A 26,493-nucleotide genomic window follows, 5' to 3' on the forward strand; every position below is an offset into this window, starting at 1 on the left:
CAGTTATGAGGGGTGGGATGTGTCAGGAGTGGGGGGAACGGCATTCAATGCCCTAGACAAGAAACAAGATCTACCACTTAGTGTTTTGTCGATTCACTTGTGATAGTGCCTCTGCGCCTTACTAATATGCAAAGAAGGAGTATGGAAGCCGGCGATAGACAGAGCCTATCTACTCCTTAAGCAATTTAGGTTTGCAGACCGGTAATTTGTTTGAGTCACCAGCTCTAGGAAGGTTGACGTCCAGGACTGGAGAGGCCTCCCTCCCCTTTGGTTTAGTTTCAGAGTTTTCCTTCTCCTAGACGGGTGATCTGGGAAGATCTACTGGGTCCATCAGCCCTGAGAGGGTTTGCTCCGCGCCTGTGTCCTAATCCAGGTATTTCTGCGATCCCGCGTGGTTAGTTAATGTGACAGAGTTAGTTCGTAGAGGTTATATATCTAATGAATAGTTACACTCCTCAAAGTGATTTAGGGGCATGCAGTGGAAGAGGTTTTGTGGGAGGCTCATTAGAAAAGCGTTAGTGCGGATTAGGACTCTTACCTGAGGTTTTTCCATTTTTTAAAAACTTTATGTTAGTTTAGGTTCAGGATAACGTTATAGTTTGAGTAGGTATTAGGAACTGAGCTAAGAAATTTAGCCCAGTCACTGTATATTTAGGTTTACGAAGGTTAAGGTGTAGGTGCAGTACACTCAGGGTGTAACTGGAGGGACATTTTAAGTTATGGTGTATTTCGTATGTATAATTAAGTAAATAGATATTTGGGCAAGTTTTCATTACGTGCAAATAGAAGTTGCGAAATGTGAAAAACATTTCTAAAATATCTATTCATTACATATAATCTTATTTAATACAATTACAAAAATGTATTTAAGACCTACACTCTATTAAATACAATCAGTAAAATATCTATTAATTACACACAATATAATTAATAAAACTACTCAAGTCTTTATTTATTACATAGACTCTATATAATATAATTACTAAAATATGTAATCAAGATCTATACGCTATTTTATACAATTACAAAAATGTATATTCAAGGCAAATACTCTAATAAATACAATTACTAAAATACATAATCAAGATATACAGTCTATAATTACAAAAATATATGTACTCAAAAAACACGTACTCTATTATATATACTCACTAACATATCTATAAAACACATATACTCTATTTGATAAAATTACTAACATGTCTATAAAAACATATACTCTGTTTAATACAATTACACATATATTTATTATCTACATATAACTTATTTAATACAATTACTATAATATCTATTTAACTCATATTCTCTATTTAATATAATTAATAAACTATCTATTAAAGACACATATTTTATTTTATGCAATTTCTAAAATATATATATATGACATAATTTAATAATTTTATGCAATTAAAAAATATCTATTTTCCATTTAATACAACACCTCAAATATTTATTCAAGACATATACTCTTTTTAATAAACTTACTAAAATATATATTCAACACATAAACTCCATTTTTTATAATTATTCAAATATCTTTTTAAGAAATATACTCTGTTTAATAAACTTACTAAAATATATATTCATAAAATATAACTTATTTAATCCAATTACGAAAATATATTTTACAGCGTGTACTCTATTTAATACAATTACAAAAATATCTTTTTATTACATATATCATGGAGTTACGAAATATATATTCAAGATATATATTCTAGTTAATACAATTACTTCAATATCGATTCAAGATATATACTTTGTTAAATACTATTACTAAAATATCTATTTCTTACATACCCTACATTTAATACATTTACTAAGATTTATTCAAGACATAAACTCTATTAATTACAATTATTAAATATCTATTCAAGACATATACCATAATTAATACAACTACAAAAATATCTATTTTATATCACATATAATTTATTTAATACAGTTACAAAAATATCTATTTTATATCACATATAATTTATTTAATACAGTTACAAAAATATCTATTTTATATCACATATAATTTATTTAATACAGTTACAAAAATATCTATTTTATATCACATATAATTTATTTAATACAGTTACAAAAATATCTATTTATTACATTTACGCTATTAAATACAATAGCAAAATATTTATTTATTACACATACTCTATATAATACAATTACCAAAATATCTATCTAAGACACATACTCTATTTAATACAATTACGCAAATATCTATTCATTAAATATATTCGATTTAATACATTAACTTAAATATCTACTTCAGACATATATTATATTTAATACAATTATTAATATATATATATTCAAGGCATATACTATATTAAATACAATTACTAAAATTTATTAAAGACTCTATTTAATACAACTACTGAAATATCAATTCATTACATATACTAAATATATATTAAATAAAATTGCAAAATAATCTAATCAAGTAATATATCTATACATTAGAATAATTAAAATATCCATTGATGACATGTACCTTAGTTAATACAATTGCTAAAATATCTAGTTATCACATATTACCAATATAGCTGTTCGAACACATACTTTATTTAACACATTGACTAACATATCTGTTCACTACACATACTCTATTACATACAATTACTAAAATATCTATTAAATACATATACACTTTTTAATGCATTAACAAAAATATCTATTCATTAAATATAGATTTGTTGTTGTTTTTTCAAACGATAGATTTTAGGAAGTCGCCCTAATAAGTTTGGACGTATATGTAATATTTATTTATTTATTTATTTTTTAATTATTTTTAAAACAGTATTCATTAAATATAATAAAGTTAATACAATTTTCTTAAATATCTAATAAAGACATATACTTTTTTAATACAATTGCTTAAATATCTATTCATTACATATACTCTATTCAATACTATTACTAAAATATCTATTCAAGGCATATACTCTAAAGTGAACCTTGATTCCATGAATAATGCTTCTTTTTCTAGAACTGCGCTGGTGCTCTTCTCTACTTACGACAATATTGTGGTCTCCAAGTCTCGTTGAAATTTCTTCTTAAATAATTAAATTATACTATAGTAGGCCTTGAAAAGTCGTAACTTTTTTGTTCAAAAAATTTCAGACATGTCTGCTTAGATTTTGTACGCAGTTTAATTATGAATTCAGAAAGTGCAGCCTAATTTTTAAAGAAGAGAAGTTTGTAAAATATTCATGGTAAAAATAGAAAGTGAATTAATGAAAACATCTTTTTCCTTGTAGCTAAGGAATACACCTACCCACCGGAGATCCCTACAATTCCTCCCACTCAATCAAGTAAGTATATACAAAGAAAACGAAGTTTTTTTAAAAATACATATTGTTATAAAAATTGTAATATTCCTTTCTGCTTACTGAATTATACACATCAACGCATACACAAACACACAGAGACATATACAGTCATATATATATATATATATATATATATATATATATATATATATATATATATATATATATATAATTGTTATTATAGTAAATGAGTATGTCAAAATCCTTCGTTATCGTTAGGGACTTTCAGTTGAATTAAGTCTGTCAATTTAGCTCTTATGCATAGATCATCATATATACTGATAAGATCACTCTGACTGACGTAAAAAACATTTAGAAATAATAAATGTTTATTTTCAACGTTATTTCACACGGTTCATGGTAGCCGAATGGATATGGTCTATACTAATCAAGTCAGAGATGGCTTGTGTTGTCGGGTTCGAATCTATCGACTGGTGTTAATCGTGACACCCTGCACTGAAAATACCCGAAAGGATGAAACACTGGTATTTGCAGGTAGTTAAATGTTATAACAAATAATTATATATATATATATATATATATATATATATATATATATATATATATATATATATATATATATATAAATGGGCTTTTCCGTAACCACAACCAAGGGATTCACCCCCGGCTTTTTTTTCTTTCTATTCAAAAAATGCTACATTGCCAAAAGTGTGTTTATTCATAAAGTCTGAAGAAATTCTGGTTTTTGAAAATTTTCAAACGATATCATGCTTGAAATTGTTGAACTAGACATTGAAACAATTGTAACGTAAAATGAAATACACTTTTTTTTGCCATCAACACCTTGTCTTGAAGCCTTGATATCGCGCACACAGTATATATATATATATATATATATATATATATATATATATATATATATATATATATATATATGCAGGTCTCCCGGTGTTGCCCGGTCATAAAATACGGATTATATCATATTTAATTCATGCAGAAACTGGGAAATGTGCATGCGAGTATTATGTTTTTTTCTAAACAGTTCATTCTTGTAACTTAGATCGAAACAAAAACTTAATAGCAATGAATCACGTACGATATCAGGTCAGCTCGACACGATCTTTAAAAAGCCTTCTTTAGAACTGCTTATTGTTTACATAATTAATCTGTCATGGGAATGATTCACGCATGCGCATTATTAGCCACAATTGACAATTACTTAAAAATTCGACCACCCTCAATTTTCACCCCTTAACAACCCTATTTTCCGAAAAAATTCTACATGCCTGAATATTCTTCATACCAATTTTTAAGTTTGTAAATAAAAAATCGTTGAGTATATAGATTGAGAAGTGTCCTCACACAATTTCACTTTTATAGATATATAAATATATGTACAAATTTATCTTATAGAATTAAATTAATCATATATATAATGGTTTGATTGCAAAAATCTCCCTCTGGACCAAATTAGCGTAGGTCTTCTATAACAGATGTCGCATATAAATTTAATATGTCTAAACTATTATCCACCATCTTATGTAATTTTAGAACACCGTTTCATACATATTTATTAGTTATAATAAAATCGTACAGTCTATCCTGAGAGCGCCGTCGACACTATCGTCAAGACATACAGAGAAAGTAGTTCGTATTTTCCCTCTATTAAAATAGTCCTCCTACTGAGCCACCAATAAACAAACACACTATACTTTTACAATAAATAACCGCACACTACTTACCCTGTAATTCTTTCAACATGGAATAGACTAATTATTTGTCCCTTCCTCTGAACACCAGCACACTTAGTTAAATACACACGCACACAAACACACACACACACGCACACATCCACAGAGAACTAGACACACACACACACACACACACACACACACACACATATATATATATATAGAGAGAGAGAGAGAGAGAATGAGAGAGAGAGGAAGAAAGAGAGAGAAAGATAGAGACCGTTACACACAGATACATATATATATAGAGAGAGATGGATAAAAAGGAGAGAGAGAGAGAGACCCCAGAAAAACAGAGAGAGATAGAAATAGAGACAGGCACTGAAATAAAGAGGCCGAATTGTCGTTTAGTTGTATGAATACTCTCTAAACCTATACCAAGCAAAAGAGAATAAAGTTGGTTACACCGCTATCCCACTTAATGTAAACAGAACGGTTTCACAAGTAAAGAAATGAATAATATAAGTTTAAAAATAAAAATAATTTCTTTTATTTTAAAAATAAAACATTTTCTCAAATAAACAAAAAACAGAATATTTCACAAATAAACAAAAAATAAAACATTTTTAAATCATGGTTAAAAAACAATAAACAGATTTTAGTTTTTCGTAACTTTAGGATATATTTTTTTGAATCCCAATTTTAACCCTCCCTTATATTTTTCTTGAATCCTTGGAGCGGAATTTTTAACAATTAAAAAACATCTTGATATTTTGTAAACCTTTAATTTTAAGTTTTTCTCCATTTTATCTTTTATTTAATTTGATTTAAAGAAACATTGAATAAAAGTTTGGGGTTCTCTATTTTTTTATTAACTTGGTTTTGCTATCGGCACAATTTTTAGTTAAACGTACATGTTAAATTGTGTTTGTTCTTAGATTAGATATTGCTTCGCATCAAGGCAGTTCCTCACCGTCCTTATAGTCGATGGTTTGCTCCCTGTTACGTTTAGTCATTCCCTAAACCCAAGGAAAACTTAGAGGATGAGACAATTGAGGAGATGGAAGAGTCTGAAACGAGTGTCATTGACATGCTCACACAAGAGGATTTCGATAAGGTCTTCCAGAAGTTGTTCGAACGATACAAGTGTATTGAACCGAAGGAGATTAATTTGAAGGGGACTAGAGTTCCACGCGTGTATTCTCAATAAAAGTGCCTATAAAGAAAATGTCTTGAAACTTATTGAATACACCTCGTAATGTAATTGTAGTAATATCGTTTAAGTCAAACTGTGATGAGAACGAATGTTGATAATGACTATTGAATCCAGATTACGAGGAATACAGCAAATGTTTCTGGGTAATTCTTTATTTTTCATACTATTTCATCATGATGTGCAAAAAGATTATAATCAGAAGTGATTAAAGATGTACCAAAATTATTTCGGCGATTAGAATAAATACTTTTGTATAATTTCTAATTTTATCCTTCACTCAATGTAACAATATTTAGAAGAGACGTCAAATCGATTTAAGTGATTTACTATACATCCCTAATCAAAATCAACACTGACATTTTACAATTATTGGTCACAGAAAACGTCAAAAAAGACTAATGTAAGATTTTATTTTTATCAGTACACCCATTTCACAATAATATGAACGAAAATTATGTTAGCACCTCAATGTAAAAGTTAAACATGTCTACTCTACCTAAGTTATTGAGCATTTTTTATTACAATATATTAATTGGAATGCTGTAATGGCACTGTTAGAAATTCTGTGCAATGTCGACTAGTTGTCTTGTATAAAATAGTATAAAAAACACATTGATGCTATTTTTACCGGCCAACTTGACGTTACATAGAATATTGAACACTTTAGATTGAGTTTGGATTGACTAAGTAATACTGCTTACTAGGTATGATACTGTATTATTAATAGTATGTCTCCGGGACAACACCATGTATTTTGTCTAGTGTACAGCATAATAGAGGAAAGTTTAATAAATTCTTTCTTCCCGGAATATGCCAATTCGCTGGGGGCTCGTCTCGTATTTTTCAAGTGTTAACAAAACGTACTGACATTAAAATTCATAAACATTTACCGTTAATATAAAAAAAAACTAAACTTTATTGACCAAGAAGATGGTTTCAATAATAATGGTTCCAAACATTTGCACAGGATTTAAAATTGTCGTAAAATCAAAAAATTCAGTATGCAATTTCTATGATTCAAGTTGTTATGAACAGCTACAGCAGGAATTGGATTACATCCTACTAAAGCTTGATTGTTACAGATTGTGAATTGCAAAATTCAATCTGGACATGAGAACACTTTAGAAGAACGGTATGCTATTTTAAATTAGTGTTTTAAATTTGAACAAAAAATGCTGCAGAAAAGTATAGAATGGTGCAAGATGTTTTTGGATCATCTTGCATGAATCGAGTATAAGTATTTTGATTAGCATAATAATAATAATAATAATAATAATAATAATAATAATAATAATAATAATAATATAGGGTTATAATAGTAGGGTCATTGACACACTTAAACAAGTGGACTACCATGGAGACTTCCAGAAGTTATTGGAATGGTGTAACAAGTGCATTGCATCCGGAGGAGATTACTTCAAAGGAGACTAGAGTTTCATGTGTTTTCTATCAACAAAAGTGTCAATATGTAAAAAAAGTCTGGAAACTTATTGAATGCACCTTATATATCTATTTGGTTTCGTTCCGTATTTTCAAGTGACATGCAGACATAAAAATACATAGACGTTTGCGGTTCTATTATAGACAAGCTGGACTTAGGGTATTAGAAAGAAACAATCCCATGAGTAACAAAAGAATTAATAGCATTTTGTTTTAAGATGTGATGAAGATCTATTTGCACTCAGATTACTGTACTTTAAATGAAAAATATTAAAATGTATTCATAATTAATTCATAATTAAGTTATTGTTTTCAAATATGAAAGATAGAAAATCATAAATCTTTGTAACAATCAAAGCAAGCGTTCATTCACTTCAGCTGCATCAAATTAATTTAATACAATCTAAGTATTCATGTTGCACATCTAATTGTCTTTAATAAAGTCAGGATTTAATTAAATTTTAATCATCAAGTGGCACTAGTTTCATTTTATATTTAAAATAAGATTCAATATTACTCATTGTCTTATGTAAGTTCATTATAAAATACTCCTTTTCAATATTAATTTATTGTTCTATATAGATAAAATAGTAAATGTATGTACGTGTGTGTCTGTGTGAAAATATGTAACGGATAAACTCTTTAATTACTGGCCCCATACACTGAAATGAACTGGAAACAGATATCTTACGCTAAGGCTAGTTTTTAACGAGTAAATTCTTTGTCTTGGATGAATAACGCGCACAGATTTACAGCGTCAAGTTGAAATACAAAATGTTCAATTGAATTTGCCGATATATTTCTATTACTTTGGGGCATGCGTATATTCACTCATAGCTTGAAATGGTTTAATTTTAAATCTTTCTTATCTATCTCACCATTGTTCAAACAGTAGTGAACGCGTTTGAAGCGCTAAATGTTTTGGTTTCGATTCTTGGTGATGACACCAAAACAATTTTTTAATCATTTGATATCCGTAGCTTATATAGGGTGACCCCACAAAACAAACAAAAGAACATATGCTGTAGAACGGAGAAAAAATGGCCTAGTGTTTTGATGTGATGTTTTGAATATAATAAACTAGTTATGACCAAAGTTTCATTTCATTCGGACAAAACACTAAGAAACGGGGCCTAATTAGAGTTTGGCCCGTTTTTTTGGTCACCGTGTATTAGGTACAATATAATATTCAATAGAAAATTGGCTCTGTAAGAATAAATACGAAATCTGCATGAGCTAAACATATATTTAAGCGTATTTTACGACCAGCAAAGTAGGGTAGCTAATGTATTACTTTCTTTATTCATTGTGCACTCGTTTAGAAAAGAGAAAGATTGCCGTAAGATTAATTTGCTTTTAATACGTTGATATGTATCATATGAAAAGCGTTAAAATAGCATACGCAATAAGTGATCTTAATAATCAAATCGCTTTACTCGCCAATAACTTAGCTATTAAGCATGTATTGCTGGCATGTTACTTATATAATTTTCCTTTATTAACACACTCTATTTGTATATTTTATCCACCGACTAGCGTTACCTATTCATAACACCCGCTTTAATATATTTATATTGGTATGTATTATTATAGAGCCGATTCTCTTTGTATTATGAAACTGTGCCACCATGGTGTCTATATAATTTATTATCCGCACATTTAACAAATGCGTGCCAATAGTATATACACGCTGACAGCCGTGGTTGTGTAATCGAACAACAATCGTTTAATAAACAAAGTTTAATTTACATTACAGTTATAGCATGATATAAGAGAGAGTTCAGGTCTGTATGGGGGCGGTGTGTGATTGTTGCAGCGACGGCAGAAGTGTGTCGACTAGCTTAATTCTAGCTCTCTCTCTTTTCTATCTGACTGACTGCTTTTGTTTCTGCAAATTTACACTTCACATTCTTTGATCGGAATTTAATTGTTCGCTTATTTTGACCGTCGATTTGAAATTTCGCAATTCCAATCAAGTAAAATATTTATCTCATTGTTTAATATGATTTAAATCTCGTCTTGCTCGGATTAGATATTTTCCAGCGTTGTCGGTCACCTATGAAACACTCTAACAGTTAGCCTTCTTATGGTATTCTCTACCATCTGAGCGTATAAAACAAATTTACCCAATCAAACATATGAATGTAAATTTGCGCATTATGATCTCTTATTACCTATTTCTAGACTAAAAACCAAATCTATTTAGTTTAAAAGGTCTGAAAACTCCATATATCAAGTTTCAAGTCAGTAGAGAAAGAATTGAAAAATAGCTTGATAGAGACGGTTCAGGAAACAGATAAATGCCTCTATTAAATAATCAATAGAAAATAATAATTGATAATGAATTTTTAAGTTGGTAAATTATGATTGTTGTTCAGTTACACAATTATAACAACGATTACTAAACATATATTTTCTTGAAAGAACAAGCAAAATCAAATCAAATATCGAATAAAATTGATGGAACTTTTTTTCTTTTCATGTTTCAGCCACATACACCGTTCCTCCAACTGAAAGTAAGTAAAAATATATTTCCTACTTTTCTGAATTTTGATTATTATGTTATTTTATTTGTTTATGGAAGCAGTGATTTCTTTTTAATGTGGATATTTTATTATAAATACATATGACCATTGTATCAAGTTTAGCAATATTTCATTTTTTTATGATTTAAATATAAAATACTACAATAATCAATTTGGAAAAAATGTGTAAAATATTTATTTATTGGGAATTTTGGAAAATTTTATTAATACTTTCGAGATTATTTTGCGTTATATTTACATTAATACACGCACTTTCTCTCTCTCCCTCTCTATTTCTTTTTGTCTCTCTCTCTCTGTCACTTTCTCTCACACACACATATATATCCCCTCCCCTGACATCATTCACTCTTTCATTCCACCATAAGCGAACATTTTTGTAAAAGTCTGAGGAAGCTACACGACGGCAAAAAACGGTCGTGTAGCCGAAACAATAATGTAACTTAACAGAAAAATACGGTAATAAAAATAAAACACATATTTGCTCTACAACAGTATTGAGCACTTTATTCAGGTTTTTATTAATTACCATTTCTACTAAACTATATATATATATATATATATATATATATATATATACAGTGTCATTAAATGTTATGGCTAGCAAAAGTGCAAATAAATATACATAATTAATGGATAAACACAAAAATTGAATGCACGTGCGCGGGTAAACAAACATGGCGACTAGTTGAAAACAATACATGAAAACATTGGATTATAAATGTCTTAAAATTATTGTCCTTAGATTAAATGAAAAATCATTTACACAAGAGGTATGTTATCCGTTGAAAAAATTAAAACAAAAAACGAAAAGAAAAAATACAAGGAGGTGTAAGTTTTTGTTTGTTTGTTTGTTTGTTTGTTAACAACTTAAATGATAAAAAGAAATAATAATGAATTGATTCAATAATATTTTACGGTGGGATTTTCCAATGCAAATCTTAAAAATAAATTACCCTTCCTCCAATTGTGAAGTGTTTCTACGTATTTTAAAAATGTTTTGCACTTATAAACACCCACTTCGTTCCGTCTTTCTGCTCCCCAGCCAATTAACTTTAAATACTGGCGATTATATGTCTCGCTTACCTCAGTGGCTTCTGATTTTATGCTCAATTTTCATAGGAAAGTGATCATCCGAAAGAAAAAATATTAAATTTTTATTCTTTTTTTTTTTTACTCCTTCTTAAAAAATTATCTTTAATATTATCTTTATTATTATCTTAATATCATCTGAAATATTATCCTTAATATTATCTTTATTATTATCTTTATTACAATCTTTATTATTATCTTTAATATAATCTGCATTATTATCTTTATTATTATCATCTTTATTATTATCTTTATTATTATCTTAAATATTACCTTTATTATTATCTTTAATATTATCTTTATTATTATCTTTAATATTATCTTTATTATCTTTAATATTATCTTTATTATAATATTTAATATTATCTTTATTATTATCTTTATTAATATCTTTATTATTATCTTTAAAATTATCCTTAATATTATCTTTATTATTATCTTTATTATTATCTTCATACTTATCTGTAATATTATCTTTATTATTATCTATAATATTAGCTTTATTATTATCTTTATTATTATCTTTATTATTATTTTTAATATTATCTTTAATATTGTATTTATTATAATTATTTTTATTATTGTCTTTATTATTATCTTTATTATTACCTTAAATATTATATTCATTATTATCTTATTATTATCTTTATTATTGTCTTTATTATATTCTTTATTATCTTTGATATTATCTTTATTATTATCTTCATTATTATCTTTAATATTATCATAAATATTATCTTAATTATTATCTTTATTATTATCATTATTACTATCTTTAATATTATCTTTATTATTATCTTTAATATTATCTTTAATATTATCTTTAATATTATCATCTTTATCATTATCTTTAGTATTATCTTTATTATTTCCTTTATATTATCTTTAATATTATCTTCATAATTATCTTTATTATTATTTTTATTTTTATATTTATTATTATCTTTAATATTATATTTATCATAATCTTTTATATTATCTTTATTATTAGCTTTAATATTACCATTATTATTGTCTTTTTTTTAATATTTATTAGTATCTTTATTATTTCCTTTATATTATCGTTAATATTATTTTAATATTATCTTTATAATTATCCTTATTATATCTTTATTTTTTTATTTTTTTATCTTTGATATTATCTTTATTAATGTCTTTTATATAATCTTATTATCTTAATTATTATATTTATTATTATCTTTATTTATCTCTTTAATATTATATTTAATGTTATCTTTATTATTATCTTTAATATTATCTTTATTATTAACTTTATTATTATCTTAAATATTATCTTTATCATTATCTTTTTATTATCTTTAATATTATCTTTATTATTATCTGTAATATTATCTTTAATTCTATCTTTATTATCTCTCATATGATCTCGAGCGCGTGTTTTAGTGGGGTAGATGTGTCTGGTTTCCTAATGCATCTAAAACCAAACTCCTATCTTTACATCATAAACGCTCTGATCCCCATCTTGCATCAATTGAAATGGATGGCTATCGTCTAAGGATAACCCCATGTTTTTACAAGCTTCTGGGTTTGTCTTTTACTCCTGATCTGAAATGGAACACGTACATCAAGTCTGTGGCCAAGGTAGCTGGAAAGATGGTGGGATCTTTCTACCTCTCTAGAAGATATCTCACTACTGATGCAATTCTCTATCTATATTAAAACCAAGTACGTCCAAGCATGGAATACTGTTGCAATATCTGGATAGGAGCTGCTAAAAACAGCCTATACTGCCTTGACAGAGTACAAAATAGACTTCGTGGCTTAGTGGGGGATGCCCCTTTCTCTTCCCTGCAACCTCTCTCCCACAGAAGAGACATTGCGAGCCTACTTTGTTTTATCGTTATTTCCATGGCAGGTGCTCGTCTGAACTCCAATCTCTGGCCCCCCTCGCCAATCTTTCACGAAAAACATCCACTGTGAAAAAGTTCCCCCACTCTTTATCTGTGTCTAAATCAAAACGCGGATTCCATGAACAAAGTTTCTTTCTTAGAACTGCACGCCTGTGGAACTCTGTTCCGTTTCCCTTTTTCCAACCTGACTACAAACTGGATGTCTTCAAGTTAAACGTAAACAAATTCATAATGAATCGCCCCCTTAAGTAAATACTTCATTAAATCTCCACACTAACTTACTGTACTTGCAAAAATCCTAATCCCTGAATGGCTTCCGGACCTTGATAAGTGGTGACCACAGTATAAATAAAAATATCTTCATTATTATCTTTATTATTATCTTTAATATTTCCTATTTTATTATCGTTATAATAGCTTTATTATTATCTTTAATATTACCTTTATTATTATCTTTAATAGTATCTTTATTAATATCTGTAATATTATCTTTAATATTATCTTTATTTTTATCTTTATTATTGTCATTAATATTATCTTTAATATAATCTTTAATATTATCTTTGTTATCATCTTAATTATTGCCTTTAATATTATCTTGAATATTATCTTTAATATTATTGTATTATTGTCTTTAATAATGTAATATTATTATCTGTTATATTATCTGTAATATTATATTTATTATTATCTTTATTTTTATCTTAATTATTATCTTTAATATTATGTCTTTATTATTATCTCCATTATTATCTTTATAATTATCTTTAATATTACCTTTTATATCATCTTTATTATTATCTTTATTATTATCTTTATTATTATCTTTAATATGATCTTTAATATTAGGTTTAATATTATCCGTGTTATAATCTTGAATATTATCTTTAATATTATCTTTAATATTATCTTTTATATTATTTTTATTATTATCTCTAATATTATCTTTATTATTATTTCTTATACTATCTGTAATATTATCTTTATTATTATCTATATTTTTATCTTTATTATTATCTTTAATATTATCTTTAATATCATCTTTAATATTACCTTTATTATTATCCTACATATTATCTTTAATATAATTTTTAATATTATCTTTATTATTATATTTGATATTATCTTTATTATAATCTTAAATCTTATTTGTAATATTATGTATAAAATTATATGTATTATAATATTTATTATTGTCTTTAATATTATCTTTATTATTATCTTTAATATTATCTATATTATCATCTTTAATACTATCTTTTATATTATGTTTATTATTAACTTTATTATTACCTTTATTATTATCTTTATTATTAGCTTTAATTTTATCTTTATTATTATTCATAATTGTATCTTAAGTATTATCTTTAATATTATCTTTATTATTATTCATAATTTTATCTTTATTATTATCTTTAATATTATCTTTATTATTAGTAATGCTATCTCTAGTATAAACCTTAATATTACCTTTATTATTATTATCATTATCTTTCTTATTATTCATAATATTATGTTTATTATTATATTTATTATGATTTTTATTATCACCTTTAATATTATCTTTATTATTATCTTTATTAATAACTTTATTATTATCAATAATATTATCTTTTATTATCTTTATTATTATCTTTAATATTATCTTTAGTATTATATTTAATATTATCTTTATTATTATCTTTAATATTATCTTTAGTATTATCCTTACAATTATCTTTATTCTTATCTTTACTATTATCCTTATTATTATCTTTGATATCATCTTTATTATGATCTTTAGCATTATCTTTATTGTTATCTATAATATTTTCTTTAATAATGTCTACAGTATTATCTTTATTATTATCTTTAATATTATCTTTATTATTATCTTTACTGTTATCTTTGTCATGGTCTTTATTATTACCTTTAATATTATCTTTATTATTATCTTTATCATTAAAGATAATATCTTTTTATTATCGTTTTTATCTTTATTATTATCTTTATTTTTATCTTTATTTTTATCTTTAATATTATCTTTAGTATTATCTTAAAGATTATCTTTATTATTATCTTTATAATTATTGTAATATTATCTTTAATATTATCTTTAATATTATATTTATCATGATCTGTATTTTTATCTTTGATATTATCTTTATTAATTTCTTCAATATTATCCTTATTATTATCTTCATTATTATCTTTATTATTATCTTTAATATTATCTTTATTAGTATCATTAATATTATCTTTATTATTATCTTTAATATTATCTTTATGATTATCTTTAATATTATGTTTAATATCATCTTTTTTATTATCTTTATTATTATCTTTAATATTATCTTTCATATTATCTTATTAATGTCTTTATTTTTACCTTTATGTTATCTGTAATTTTATCTTTATGTTTTCCTTAGATTATATTTATTATTATCTTTAATATTACCTTTCTCATTACCTTTATATTATCTTTATTACTATCTTTAATATTATCTTTAATATTATCTTTAATATTATCTTTATTATGGTCTTTATTACTATCTTAAATATTATTTTTATTATTATCTTTATTATTATCTTTATTATTATCTTTATTATAATATTGAATATTATCTTTACTATTATCTTTAATATTATATTCATTATTATCTTTATTATTATCTTTAATATTATCTTTATTATTATTTTTCATATTATTTTTATTATTATCTTTAATATTATCTTTATTATTATTTTTCATTTTATCTTTATTGTTATATTTATTATTATCTTTAATATTATCTGTAATATTTTCTTTAGATAATCTTTATTATTATCTTTATTGTTATCTTCATAATTGTTGTGGCTGCACACATTCATTTGCATATGTGGATAGTAATTACACATAAATAGGAAGACTCAGTTAGTCTGAGTGTGTGTTCACCAGAAGCCACCGAAGGCCGCGGAGAGCAGATATTTTTCTCCAGCAAAGACTCTCTTATTTGACACCATTATGTAAATAGCATGTAAATATACCTTTTCCTAATACACTTCTTATTTGATTTACCTTTGTTTGTTGATTCGTCATTTGTATTGCTTTTTACGTTACTTGTTTCAACCTGCATCATTAACAATTATGATATTTAATATTGTCTTTATTATTACCTTCAATAGTATCTATATTATTATCTTTAATATTATCTTTTATATTATCCTTTATATTATATGTATTACTATCTTTATCATTATCTTTATTATTATCTTTAATATTATCTTTAAAATTATCTTTTATATTATCTTTATTATTATCTATATACTTATCTTTATTATTATCTTTAAAGTTATCTTTATTATTATATTTATTATTATCTTAATTGTTTTCTTTAATATTATCTTTAATATTATCTTCAATATTATCTTTAATATTATCTTTAATATTATCTTTAATATTATCTTCAATATTATCTTTATCATTATCTTTATAATTATCTTTATTATTATCTTTAATGCTCTTTTTATTATTATATTTATTATTATCTTTAATATTGTTTTTATTGTTATCTTGATTACTATCTTTAATATTATTTATATTATTATCTTCAATATTATCTTTATTAGTATCTTGAATATTATCCTTAATATTATCTTTATTATTATCTTTAATATTATCTTTATTATTATCTTTATCATTATCTTTTTATTATCTTTGTTTGAATCTTAATAATATACTGAATATTGTCTTTTATATTATCTTTATTATTATTATCTTTTTATTATCTTTGTTATCATTATTATTATCTTTATTATAATCTGTAATATTATTTTTATTATTATCTTTAATATTATCTTTATTATTATCTTCATTATTATCTTTAATATTATCATTAATATTATCTTTATTATTATCTTTAATATTATCTTTAATATTATACTTAATATTTTCTTTAATTTTATCTTTATTATTATCTTTATTATTATCGTTCGTATTATCTTTAATATTATCTTTGAAGGCTGTTGCAAGGTATTAGCAAAACAAGTATTTTTTTTCTTTTATGTTGGGTTAGTCGTAAGAAATGCAAAATATTTTTAAAAATATCAATTGGTCAAGTATTTCTATTTGTCTTTTTATATTAGAGAAACACATTCTTTTTTTGTTTTTGCTTGAAAACGATTCCAAATTGCAATGAAAATACAGTTTAAAAAATCGTTTTAAAATTTTGGGATATTAAAAACGCACATGGTTTTATTTATCTTCGGTTTAATATCGTTTTGATTCTATTAAATTTCTTAAACATAATTACAAAATGAAATATAGAAAAAACATGCATAAAATATCGATGTAAAAAGCACCCACCGTCAAACAATGGCGTCATATACAGTTATCGATTCGCACCTGTTTCGGTGCTGTGGATGCTGCGAATGTTTTTGCACTGAAGTTCGAAACTCATCGGCATCCGAACTGTGCTTACTGTTTTGTTAATAATGGATATTATAGAAATTATGTGTTTTTGTTTATTTGCAGCAACGTGCAATGAAACACTAGCGGATATTATCTTCGCCCTCGACACATCCGCCAGCGTTAGTATGTCGGACTTCAAAACAATGTTGAAATTTGTTGGACAATTAATCCGAACGTTTGACATCGGAAAAGATAATGTCCGCGTTGGTGTGGTCACTTATTCCGGAAATTACGTCCTTCAGTTTCATTTGAACAAGTATTTTAACATTAATGATCTTCTTAACGCTATCTCACGTGTGAAATATCTGGCTGGATCAACAAACACCGCAGCAGCTTTAAGGTAAGCAAATATTTATAAACAACAATGGAATACAATTTTGTCATGATTATGATGATTTGTAGTATTGCTGTATTACATTTAATTTTATGGCATATAACTTCCTGGTGTTGTCCGGGAATATTTTTTACGTTATTTTTTTGTTTTTGTTTGTGACAAAATAAGTAATCATTGTAGGATCGATGCGAGACAAACGAGCATAATAAGCAACTTTGAGCCTGGTCAGTACTAAGCAGGTGACCATTTGGGAATACCAGGCGCTGTATATGCTATCCGCTCATCTCGGCATTGGTTTTTGTTATCCTGGTGTCCTTGGAAGCCAACCTAATGTGTCAATTTAGGAGAGGTGTGGTTGCTAATTACGCAATCCTTGCTTCGCAATCACACCCTTAGATACTATTAAATAGAGTATTTATTGTCTCTCAAGACAGAACGAAGGCGATATTGTTCGGATTACTATTCATGTTTCCCTTTTACACTTTGTATCGTCAAATCTTTAGATGACAATGCGATTCGGATGAATAATAAAAAGCAAATAAATAATTGCTTTCATATTTTCCAACCATTCATCCATAAAAGTACGTGCATATTTATTTTGAACACTATTCCTGACAATTTCTAAAGGCGTGCTATCACAAAAGCACTACTTATAACAAGAAACGACACCACGTGATAAATTCAGAAGGAATAAATAAATTATATGCCAAGTGTTGTCTTAAACCAATTAAAGTTTTCTAGATTATCGGTAAAAGTGAAGATTCTGCCTTGTTCTGAGATACCGGATGTCATAGAGTACAACGTGATTAAGACGGTGACACCTGCATTAAATGCAATGATATATTCTTCAACGAACCAGATTTGTGATACCAATTTTTGAAAAATGTTAGGTGATTCATTAAGTAGAGCGCGATGTTTTCCTCTTTACTGCCGTTTCTTTTTATCCAAATGAAAATAGAAAATTCTGAAATGAAATCGTATTATTACAATATCGTTCTGTCATAAAACAATTGAACAAAAATGCATGAAAATTCTGAGTCATTTGTTAAGGAGATGTTTTAGTCTATATTCATAAAATTACATTTACTAAAGCAAATATTTCTGTCAGATAAGTTAGATGCTTCCAAATTATTTTCAAATTACACAGGTCATGGAGTACTTCATTATTTTCGTAGAAATTTTGAACAAGATTACAATGGCTGCCTTATATAAATTCTTTCTGGTAAATGTAATTTCATTCTTATTTAAAATTGTATTTTTAACATTTTAGTTTGCTTACGCTATTAAAATTTTTATTTCAATAAATATTGGATTTATAATAAAAAAAAATTTTTTAAAGTGTATTTTATTTGCATACATAAGCACAAAATTTAATGAATATAATCTAGTGTTTAGAATTACGTTCGGATGATAAAAGTATATTTTGTTCTGGAATGGGGTGTGCAATACATAGTAAGGTGGAAAGTTACTTTCGGCAGCCTCGTACTTCTTAATCTCCGTATGTTATTAAGTCTCGTACCTCTTGATCCCCGTATGTTTTAAGCCTCGTACCTCTTAATCTTCGTATGTTATTAAGCCTCGTACCTCTTGATCCCCGTATGTTTTAAGCCTCGTACCTCTTGATCCCCGTATCTTTTTAAGCCTCGTACCTCTTGATCTCCGTATGTTTTTAAGCCTCGTACCTCTTGATCTCCGTATGTTTTTAAGCCTCGTACCTCTTGATCCCCGTATGTTTTTAAGCCTCATACCTCTTGATCCCCTTATGTTTTCTAGCCTCATACCTCTTGATCCCCGTATGTTTTTAAGCCTTCTACCGTTTGATCCCCGTATGTTTTTAAGCCTCGTACCTCTTGATCCCCGTATGTTATTAAGCCTCGTACGTCTTGATCCCCGTATGTTTTTATGCCTCGTACCTCTTGATCCGGCCCTGTCGCTGGGGCATTAGAATACACCGACTGTCCCCCTGCAGAGGGTAAAAGTTCCTTAATGCGGGTCCTGGATATGACCTTAAACGTATCCAGTGGTGAGGTCCCAGCTTATGGGATTTGGCGAGTGTGGAGCCACCCTTTCATTACCATTGCTCCCAGGTCAACTCTGACCCGGTGTGGTAGTACCTGTAAGGGTCCCAACTGTGGGTTAAAGAGAATCCGACGTGAACCCCAAAACTATATTCTATTAAAAATATTTTTCTTCAAAATCGGTGGATTCGGCATTAAAATACCCGAAAAGAGTTGATATGCCGTAAAACAAAAACAACAAAAAAAAACAAACCTCAACTCCGTATGTTTTTAAGCCTCCTACCTCTTGATCTCCGTATGATTTAAGACTCGTACCTCTTGATCCCCGTATGTTTTAAGCCTCGTACCTCTTGAGCCCCGTATGTTTTTAAGCCTCGTACCTCTTGATCTCCGTATGTTATTAAGCCTCGTGCCTCTTGATCTCCGTATGTTTTTTAAGCCTCGTACCCCTTGAGCCCCGTATGTTTTTAAGCCTCGTATCTCTTGATCTCCGTATGTTTTCAAGCCTCGTACCTCTTGATCTCCGTATGTTATTAAGCCTCATACCTCTTGAGCCCCGTATGTTTTTAAGCCTCGTATCTCTTGATCCCCATATGTTTTCAAGCCTCGTACCTTTTGATCTCAGTATGTTATTAAGCCTCGTACCTCTTGATCTCCGTATGTTATTAAGCCTCGTATCTCTTGATCCCCGTAGGTTTTTAAGTCTCGTACCTCTTTATCCACGTATGTTTTTAAGCCTCGTACCTATTGATCCCTTAATGTTTTTAAGCCTCGTATCTCTTGATCCCCGTATGTTATTAAGCCTCGTACCTCTTGATCCCCGTATGTTTTAAGTCTCGTACCTCTTCACCTCCGTATGTTATTAAGCCTCGTATCTCTTGGTCCCCGTATTTTTTAAGCTTTGTGCCTCTTAGGATCCGTAGGTTTTTAAATCTCGTATCTCTTTATCCCCGTACGTTATTAAGCCTCGTACTTCTGGACACCCGTATGTTTTTAAGCCTCGTACCTCTTGATCCCCGTATGTTATTAAGCCTCGTATCTCTTGATCCCCGTATGTTTTTAGCCTCGTACCTCTTGATCTTCGTATGTTATTAAGCCTCGTACCTCTTGATCTTCGTATGTTATTAAGCCTCGTACTTCTTTATCCCCGTATGTTTTTAAGCCTCGTATTTCTTTATCTCCGTATGTTATTAAGCCTCGTATCCATTGATCCCCGTATGTTTTTAAGCCTCGGATCTCTTGATCCCTATATTTCTTTAAGCCTCGTACCTCTTAATTTCCGTATGTTATTAAACTTCGTATCTCTTGATCCCTGTATGTTATGCAGCCTCGTATCTCTTGATCCCTTTATGTTTTTAAGCCTCGTACCTCTTTATCCGCGTATGTTTTTTAGCCTCGTACCTCTTCATCTCCGTATGTTTTTAAGCCTCGTACCTCTTCATCTCCGTATGTTTTTAAGCCTGGCACCTCTTGATCTCCGTATGTTTTAAAGCCTCGAACCTCTTGATCCCCGTATGTTTTTAAGCCTCGTATGTCTTGATCCCCGTATGTTTTTAGCCTCGTATCTCTTGATCTCTTTATGTTTTTAAGCCTCGTACCTCTTTAGCCGCGTATGTTTTTTAGCCTCGTACCTCTTGATCCCCGTATGGTTTTAAGCCTCGTATCTCTTGATCTCCGTATGTTTTTAAGCCTCATACCTCTTGATCTCCGTATGTTTTTAGCCTGGTACCTCTTGATCTCCGTATGTTTTTAAGCCTTGTACCTCTTGATCTCCGTATGTTTTTAAGCCTCGTACCTCTTGATCTCCATTTGTTATTAAGCCTCGTATCTCTTGATCCCGTATGTTTTTAGCCTCGTATCTCTTGATCCCCGTATGTTTTGAGGCTACAACGTCTTGATCATTTTATGTTTTAAGCCTCGTAACTCTTGATCTCCGTATGATATTAAGTCTCGTATCTCTTGATCCCCGTATGTTTTTAAGCCTCGTATCTCTTGATCCCCGTATGTTTTTTAGCCTCGTACCTCTTGATCTTCGTATGTTTTTAAGCCTCGTACTTCTTTATCCCTGTATGTTTTAAGCCTCGTATTTTTTTATCTCCGTATGTTATTAAGCCTCCTATCCCTTGATCCCCGTATGTTTTAAAGCCTCGGATCTCTTGATCCCTATATTTCTTTAAGCCTCGTACCTCTTAATCTCCGTATGTTATTAAACCTCGTATCTCTTGATCCCTGTATGTTATGCAGCCTCGTATCTCTTGATCCCTTTATGTTTTTAAGCCTCGTACCTCTTCATCTCCGTATGTTTTTAAGCCTAGCACCTCTTGATCTCCGTATGTTTTAAAGCCTCGAACCTCTTGATCCCTTTATGTTTTTAAGCCTCGTACCTCTTTAGCCGCGTATGTTTTTTAGCCTCGTACCTCTTGATCCCCGTATGTTTTTAAGCCTCGTATCTCTTGATCTTTATATGTTTTTAAGCCTCTTACCTCTTGATCTCCGTATGTTTTTAGCCTGGTACCTCTTGATCTCCATATGTTATTAAGCCTTGTATCTCTTGATCCCCGTATGTTTTTAGCCTCGTATATCTTGATCCCCGTATGTTTTGAGCCTACTACGTCTTGATCATTTTATGTTTTAAGCCTCGTAACTCTTGATCTCCGTATGATATTAAGCCTCGTATATCTTGATCCCCGTATGTTATTAAGCCTCGTATCTCTTGATCCCCGTCTGTTTGTAAGCCTCGTACCTCTTGATCTCCGTATGTTTTTAAGCCTCGTATTTCATGATCCCCGTATGTTATTAAGCCTCGTATCTTTTGATCCCCGTATGTTTTTAAGCCTCGTACCTCTTGATCTCCGTATGTTTTTAAGCCTCGTACCTCTTGATCCCCGTAAATTATTAAGCCTCGTATCTTTTGATCCCCGTATGTTTTTAGCCTCGTACCTCTTGATCTCCGTATGTTATTAAGCCTAATATCTCTTGATCACAATTTTTTTAAGCCTCGTATCTCTTGATGCCCATATGTTTTTAAGCCTCGTATTTCTTGATCCCCGTATGTTTTTATACCTCGTACCTCTATATCCCCGTATGTTTTGAGCCTCGTACCTCTTGATCTCCGTATGGTTTAAAGCCTCGTACCTCTTGATCTTCGTATGTTATTAAGCCTCGTACTTCTTGATCCCAGTATTTTTTTAAGCTTCGTACCTCTTGATCTCCGTACGTTATTAAGCCTCGTAACTCTTGAGCCCCGTGTGTTTTAGGTCTCGTACCTCTTGATCCCCATATGTTTTAAAGCCTTCTTCCTCTTGATCTCCGTATGTTATTAAGCCTCGTATCTCTTGATCTCCGTATGTTATTAAGCCTCGTATCTCTTGATCTCAGTATGTTATTAAGCCTCGTACCTCTTGATCTCCGTATGTTATTAAGCCTCGTATCTCTTGATCTCCGTATGTTATTAAGCCTCGTACCTCTTTATCCCCGTATGTTTTAAGACTCTTATTTCCTTATCTCCGTATGTTATTAAGCCCCGTATCCCTTGATCCCCGTATGTTTTTTAGCCTCGGATCTCTTGATCCCTATATTTCTTTAAGCCTCGTACCTCCTAATCTCCGTATGTTATTAAACCTCGTATCTCGTTATCCCTGTATGTTATTCAGCCCTGTATCTCTTGATCCCTTTATGTTTTTAAGCCTTGTACCTCTTTATTCGCGTATGTTTTTTAGCCTCGTACCTCTTGATCTCCGTATGTTTTTAAGCCTCGTACCTCTTCATCTCCGTATGTTTTTAAGCCTGGCACCTCTTTATCTCTGTATGTTTTTAAGCCTCGTACCTCTTGATCCCCGTATGTTCTTAAGCCTCGTACAACTTGATCCCCATATGTTTTTAAGCCTCGTATCTCTTGATCCCCGTATTTTTTTAGCCTACTACCTCTTGATCCTCGTATGTTTTAAGCCTGGTACCTCTTGATCTCTGTATGCTATTAAGCCTCGTATCTCTTGATCCCCATATGTTTTTAAGCCTCGTACCTCTTGATCCCCATATGTTTTTAAGCCTCGTATTTCATGATCCCCGTATGTTTTTAAGCCTCGTACCTCTAGATCCCCGTATGTTATTAAGCCTCGTATCTCTTGATCCCTGTATGTTTTTAAGCCTCGTACCTCTTTATCCGCGTATGTTTTCAAGCCTCGTACCTCTTGATCTCCGTATGTTTTTAAGCCTCGTATCTCTTTACCCCCATATGTTTTAAGCCTCGTATCTCTTGATCTCCGTATTTTTTTAAGCCTCGTACCTCTTGATCTACGTATGTTTTTAAGCCTCGTACGTGTTGATCCCCGTATGTTTTTGCCTTAAGCCTCACATTCCACGAATATTGTTTCTAACAAAGATGGAAGTGTTGCTGATTTCTGTCCATCTTACACGTATTGTCGGTTTTTTTTTGTGTGATGTCTTTCGGCGGTCAGAGCCCTCCAAGGTCACTGCGGCAAGCGGCCTCCAGTTGGGACTGTATAGGCGGCGTCGAATCAATAGACCGCTGCCCCGTTTCGCTGTCCCTCTTTACACAGACAAGCATGTGGCGTAAGCTATTGGATTCACTGCGTCTCATAGCGGTATAACCGGGAATCTGAGGTTCGTCTGGTACAGACTTCAGCCAGGTATCCAGCGCCGACTTGAACGATTCTGTTTTGCAGTTCGTGATCTCTCTGATGTTACGTGGTAGGCAATTGAAGAGCGTAGGACCCCGGGAATTTAAACTCGATTCCCTGAGCCGTCGGATCCAGTTGTCCCTGGCACTGGTTAAGGGTGGTACCACACACCTTCTGCCACGTTTTGAGATATGGTGCTGTATACCAGCGTTGGGCACCTGGTTCTCCATCATACGCCAGGTATAGATGATTGAATATCTTTCTTGCCTGCGTTGAATCGATTTGATATTCAACGTATCCAGCAGTTGCCAATAATTCAATTGACTATAACCAGTTATTTTTCTTAGAAACGACTTCTGGATGGCCTCTAATGCTTGAATATGACATTTTCTGTCCGGAGTCCACAGCTGACAACAGTAATCAATGTGCAGCAACACCAGCGACTTCCAGAGTGTCAGCATTAGGTTTTTTTGTCTCGTTTTGAAAGTGCGTAGAATCCAACTGGAAAGGCTCCGTGCAGTTGAACAAACTTTGTCGATCTGGGAGGTGAATGCACCATCAGAATCCAACATTACTCCCAGATCGCGCACAGTATCTTTGGTTTTAATTAGCTTCCCGTCTTGGGTCGAGTACTTAGATGCTTCTCTCAGGTCCTTCCTTTTACCGTATTTGATACACTCGAATTTCCCGGAGTTAAACTGCATATTGTTGTCATCCGCCCATTGGTAGATAGCGTCTAGATCATCTTGGAGAGCTTGTACATCAGAAGAATCTTTTATTTTCCTGCCAATCCTGGTGTCGTCGGCAAAACTTGAGACGAAAGACGATTTGACTTTTTCGTCTATGTCGCCGATTAGTACGAGGAACAGCAGCGGACCAAGTACTGAACCTTGGGGAACGCCAGATAGCACTTTGGTCGGGGGAGATGCAGAGCCATTTACTACAACTGTCTGGTAGCGATCTGTTAGGAATGATTTAATCCATAGGATCAATTTACCTCCAATTCCAAGATGGAGCTTTTCGATGGTTACTGCAAAGTCCACTTTGTCGAACGCCTTTGCAAAGTCTAGGTATATCACGTCGACATTACATTCATTGTCTATAGTATTAATGATCCTATCGTGATGGATTATAAGCTGACTTAAGCAGGATCTTCCGGTTCTGAATCCATGCTGCCCTGGATTGAACAGACTGTGGTTGTTGAGGAATTCCACTAAATACTTTCGAAGGACCTTTTCGAATACTTTTGTAATGTGGGATGTTAGTGCCACTGGTCGATATTGCTTGGGGAGAGATCGACCGTCACCTTCATATATTGGGATAATGTTAGCGCGCTTAGAGTCGGCTGGGACTATCCCTTTGTCCAGTGATGCCCTCCATAATATGAATAGTGGCTTAGCCAGCTGTTTTTTACATTCCTTAAGGAGTAGCGCTGGGAAACGGTCGGGACCTGCCGCAGAGTTTGCTCTGAGTTCATCTATCGCGTCGGGCAGGTCTCTTTGTGTAAACGTAACATCAGTAAGCATTGGTTTAGTGTCGTCATCTGATTCAGGTTCAGGTTTTGACGGTATTGGTCTAATGGGCTTACTGAAAACCGATTCGTATTGATCAGCAAGTAAACTGGCCATTAGCGGTTAATCAGCAAGTAAACTGGCTATTAGCGGTTAATTGCCAGGCATGATTAATGAGAGGACCTATCGCTGACTTAATACTTGAGAATTTCTTGGCATAATTGTAGAAATATTTAGGGTTGCGCTTTATAGCACCAACAGCCTACTACTCGTCATTTTCGCGTGATTTTTGAAGAGAACTAATCAGTTTCTTTTCAATTTCAACTAATTCGCTAAGAATTCGCGTTGTTTTTTCATGCGATTTGGACTTTTGCAACTGTTGCATTTTTCTACTTCTTTTACGCATGAGGTT

The 26,493-nt window shown here is 30.3% G+C and overlaps 1 protein-coding gene across 1 annotated transcript in view; it reads left to right on the forward strand.

The window, feature by feature from the left end:
- The window catches only part of LOC145284968 (uncharacterized), a 421,732-nt gene that overhangs the window by 101,391 nt on the left and 293,848 nt on the right, over positions 1-26,493 (forward strand). Inside the window, exons 4-6 of the mRNA XM_080134072.1 lie at positions 3,264-3,317; positions 10,133-10,159; positions 17,642-17,918. Coding sequence (XP_079990198.1) covers positions 3,264-3,317; positions 10,133-10,159; positions 17,642-17,918 — 358 coding nt within the window. The remainder of the gene's footprint in view (positions 1-3,263; positions 3,318-10,132; positions 10,160-17,641; positions 17,919-26,493) is intronic.

This window comes from Euprymna scolopes, chromosome 9 (assembly GCF_053919585.1).
Source record: "Euprymna scolopes isolate OS-2025 chromosome 9, ASM5391958v1, whole genome shotgun sequence".
Lineage (NCBI taxonomy): Eukaryota > Metazoa > Mollusca > Cephalopoda > Sepiida > Sepiolidae > Euprymna > Euprymna scolopes.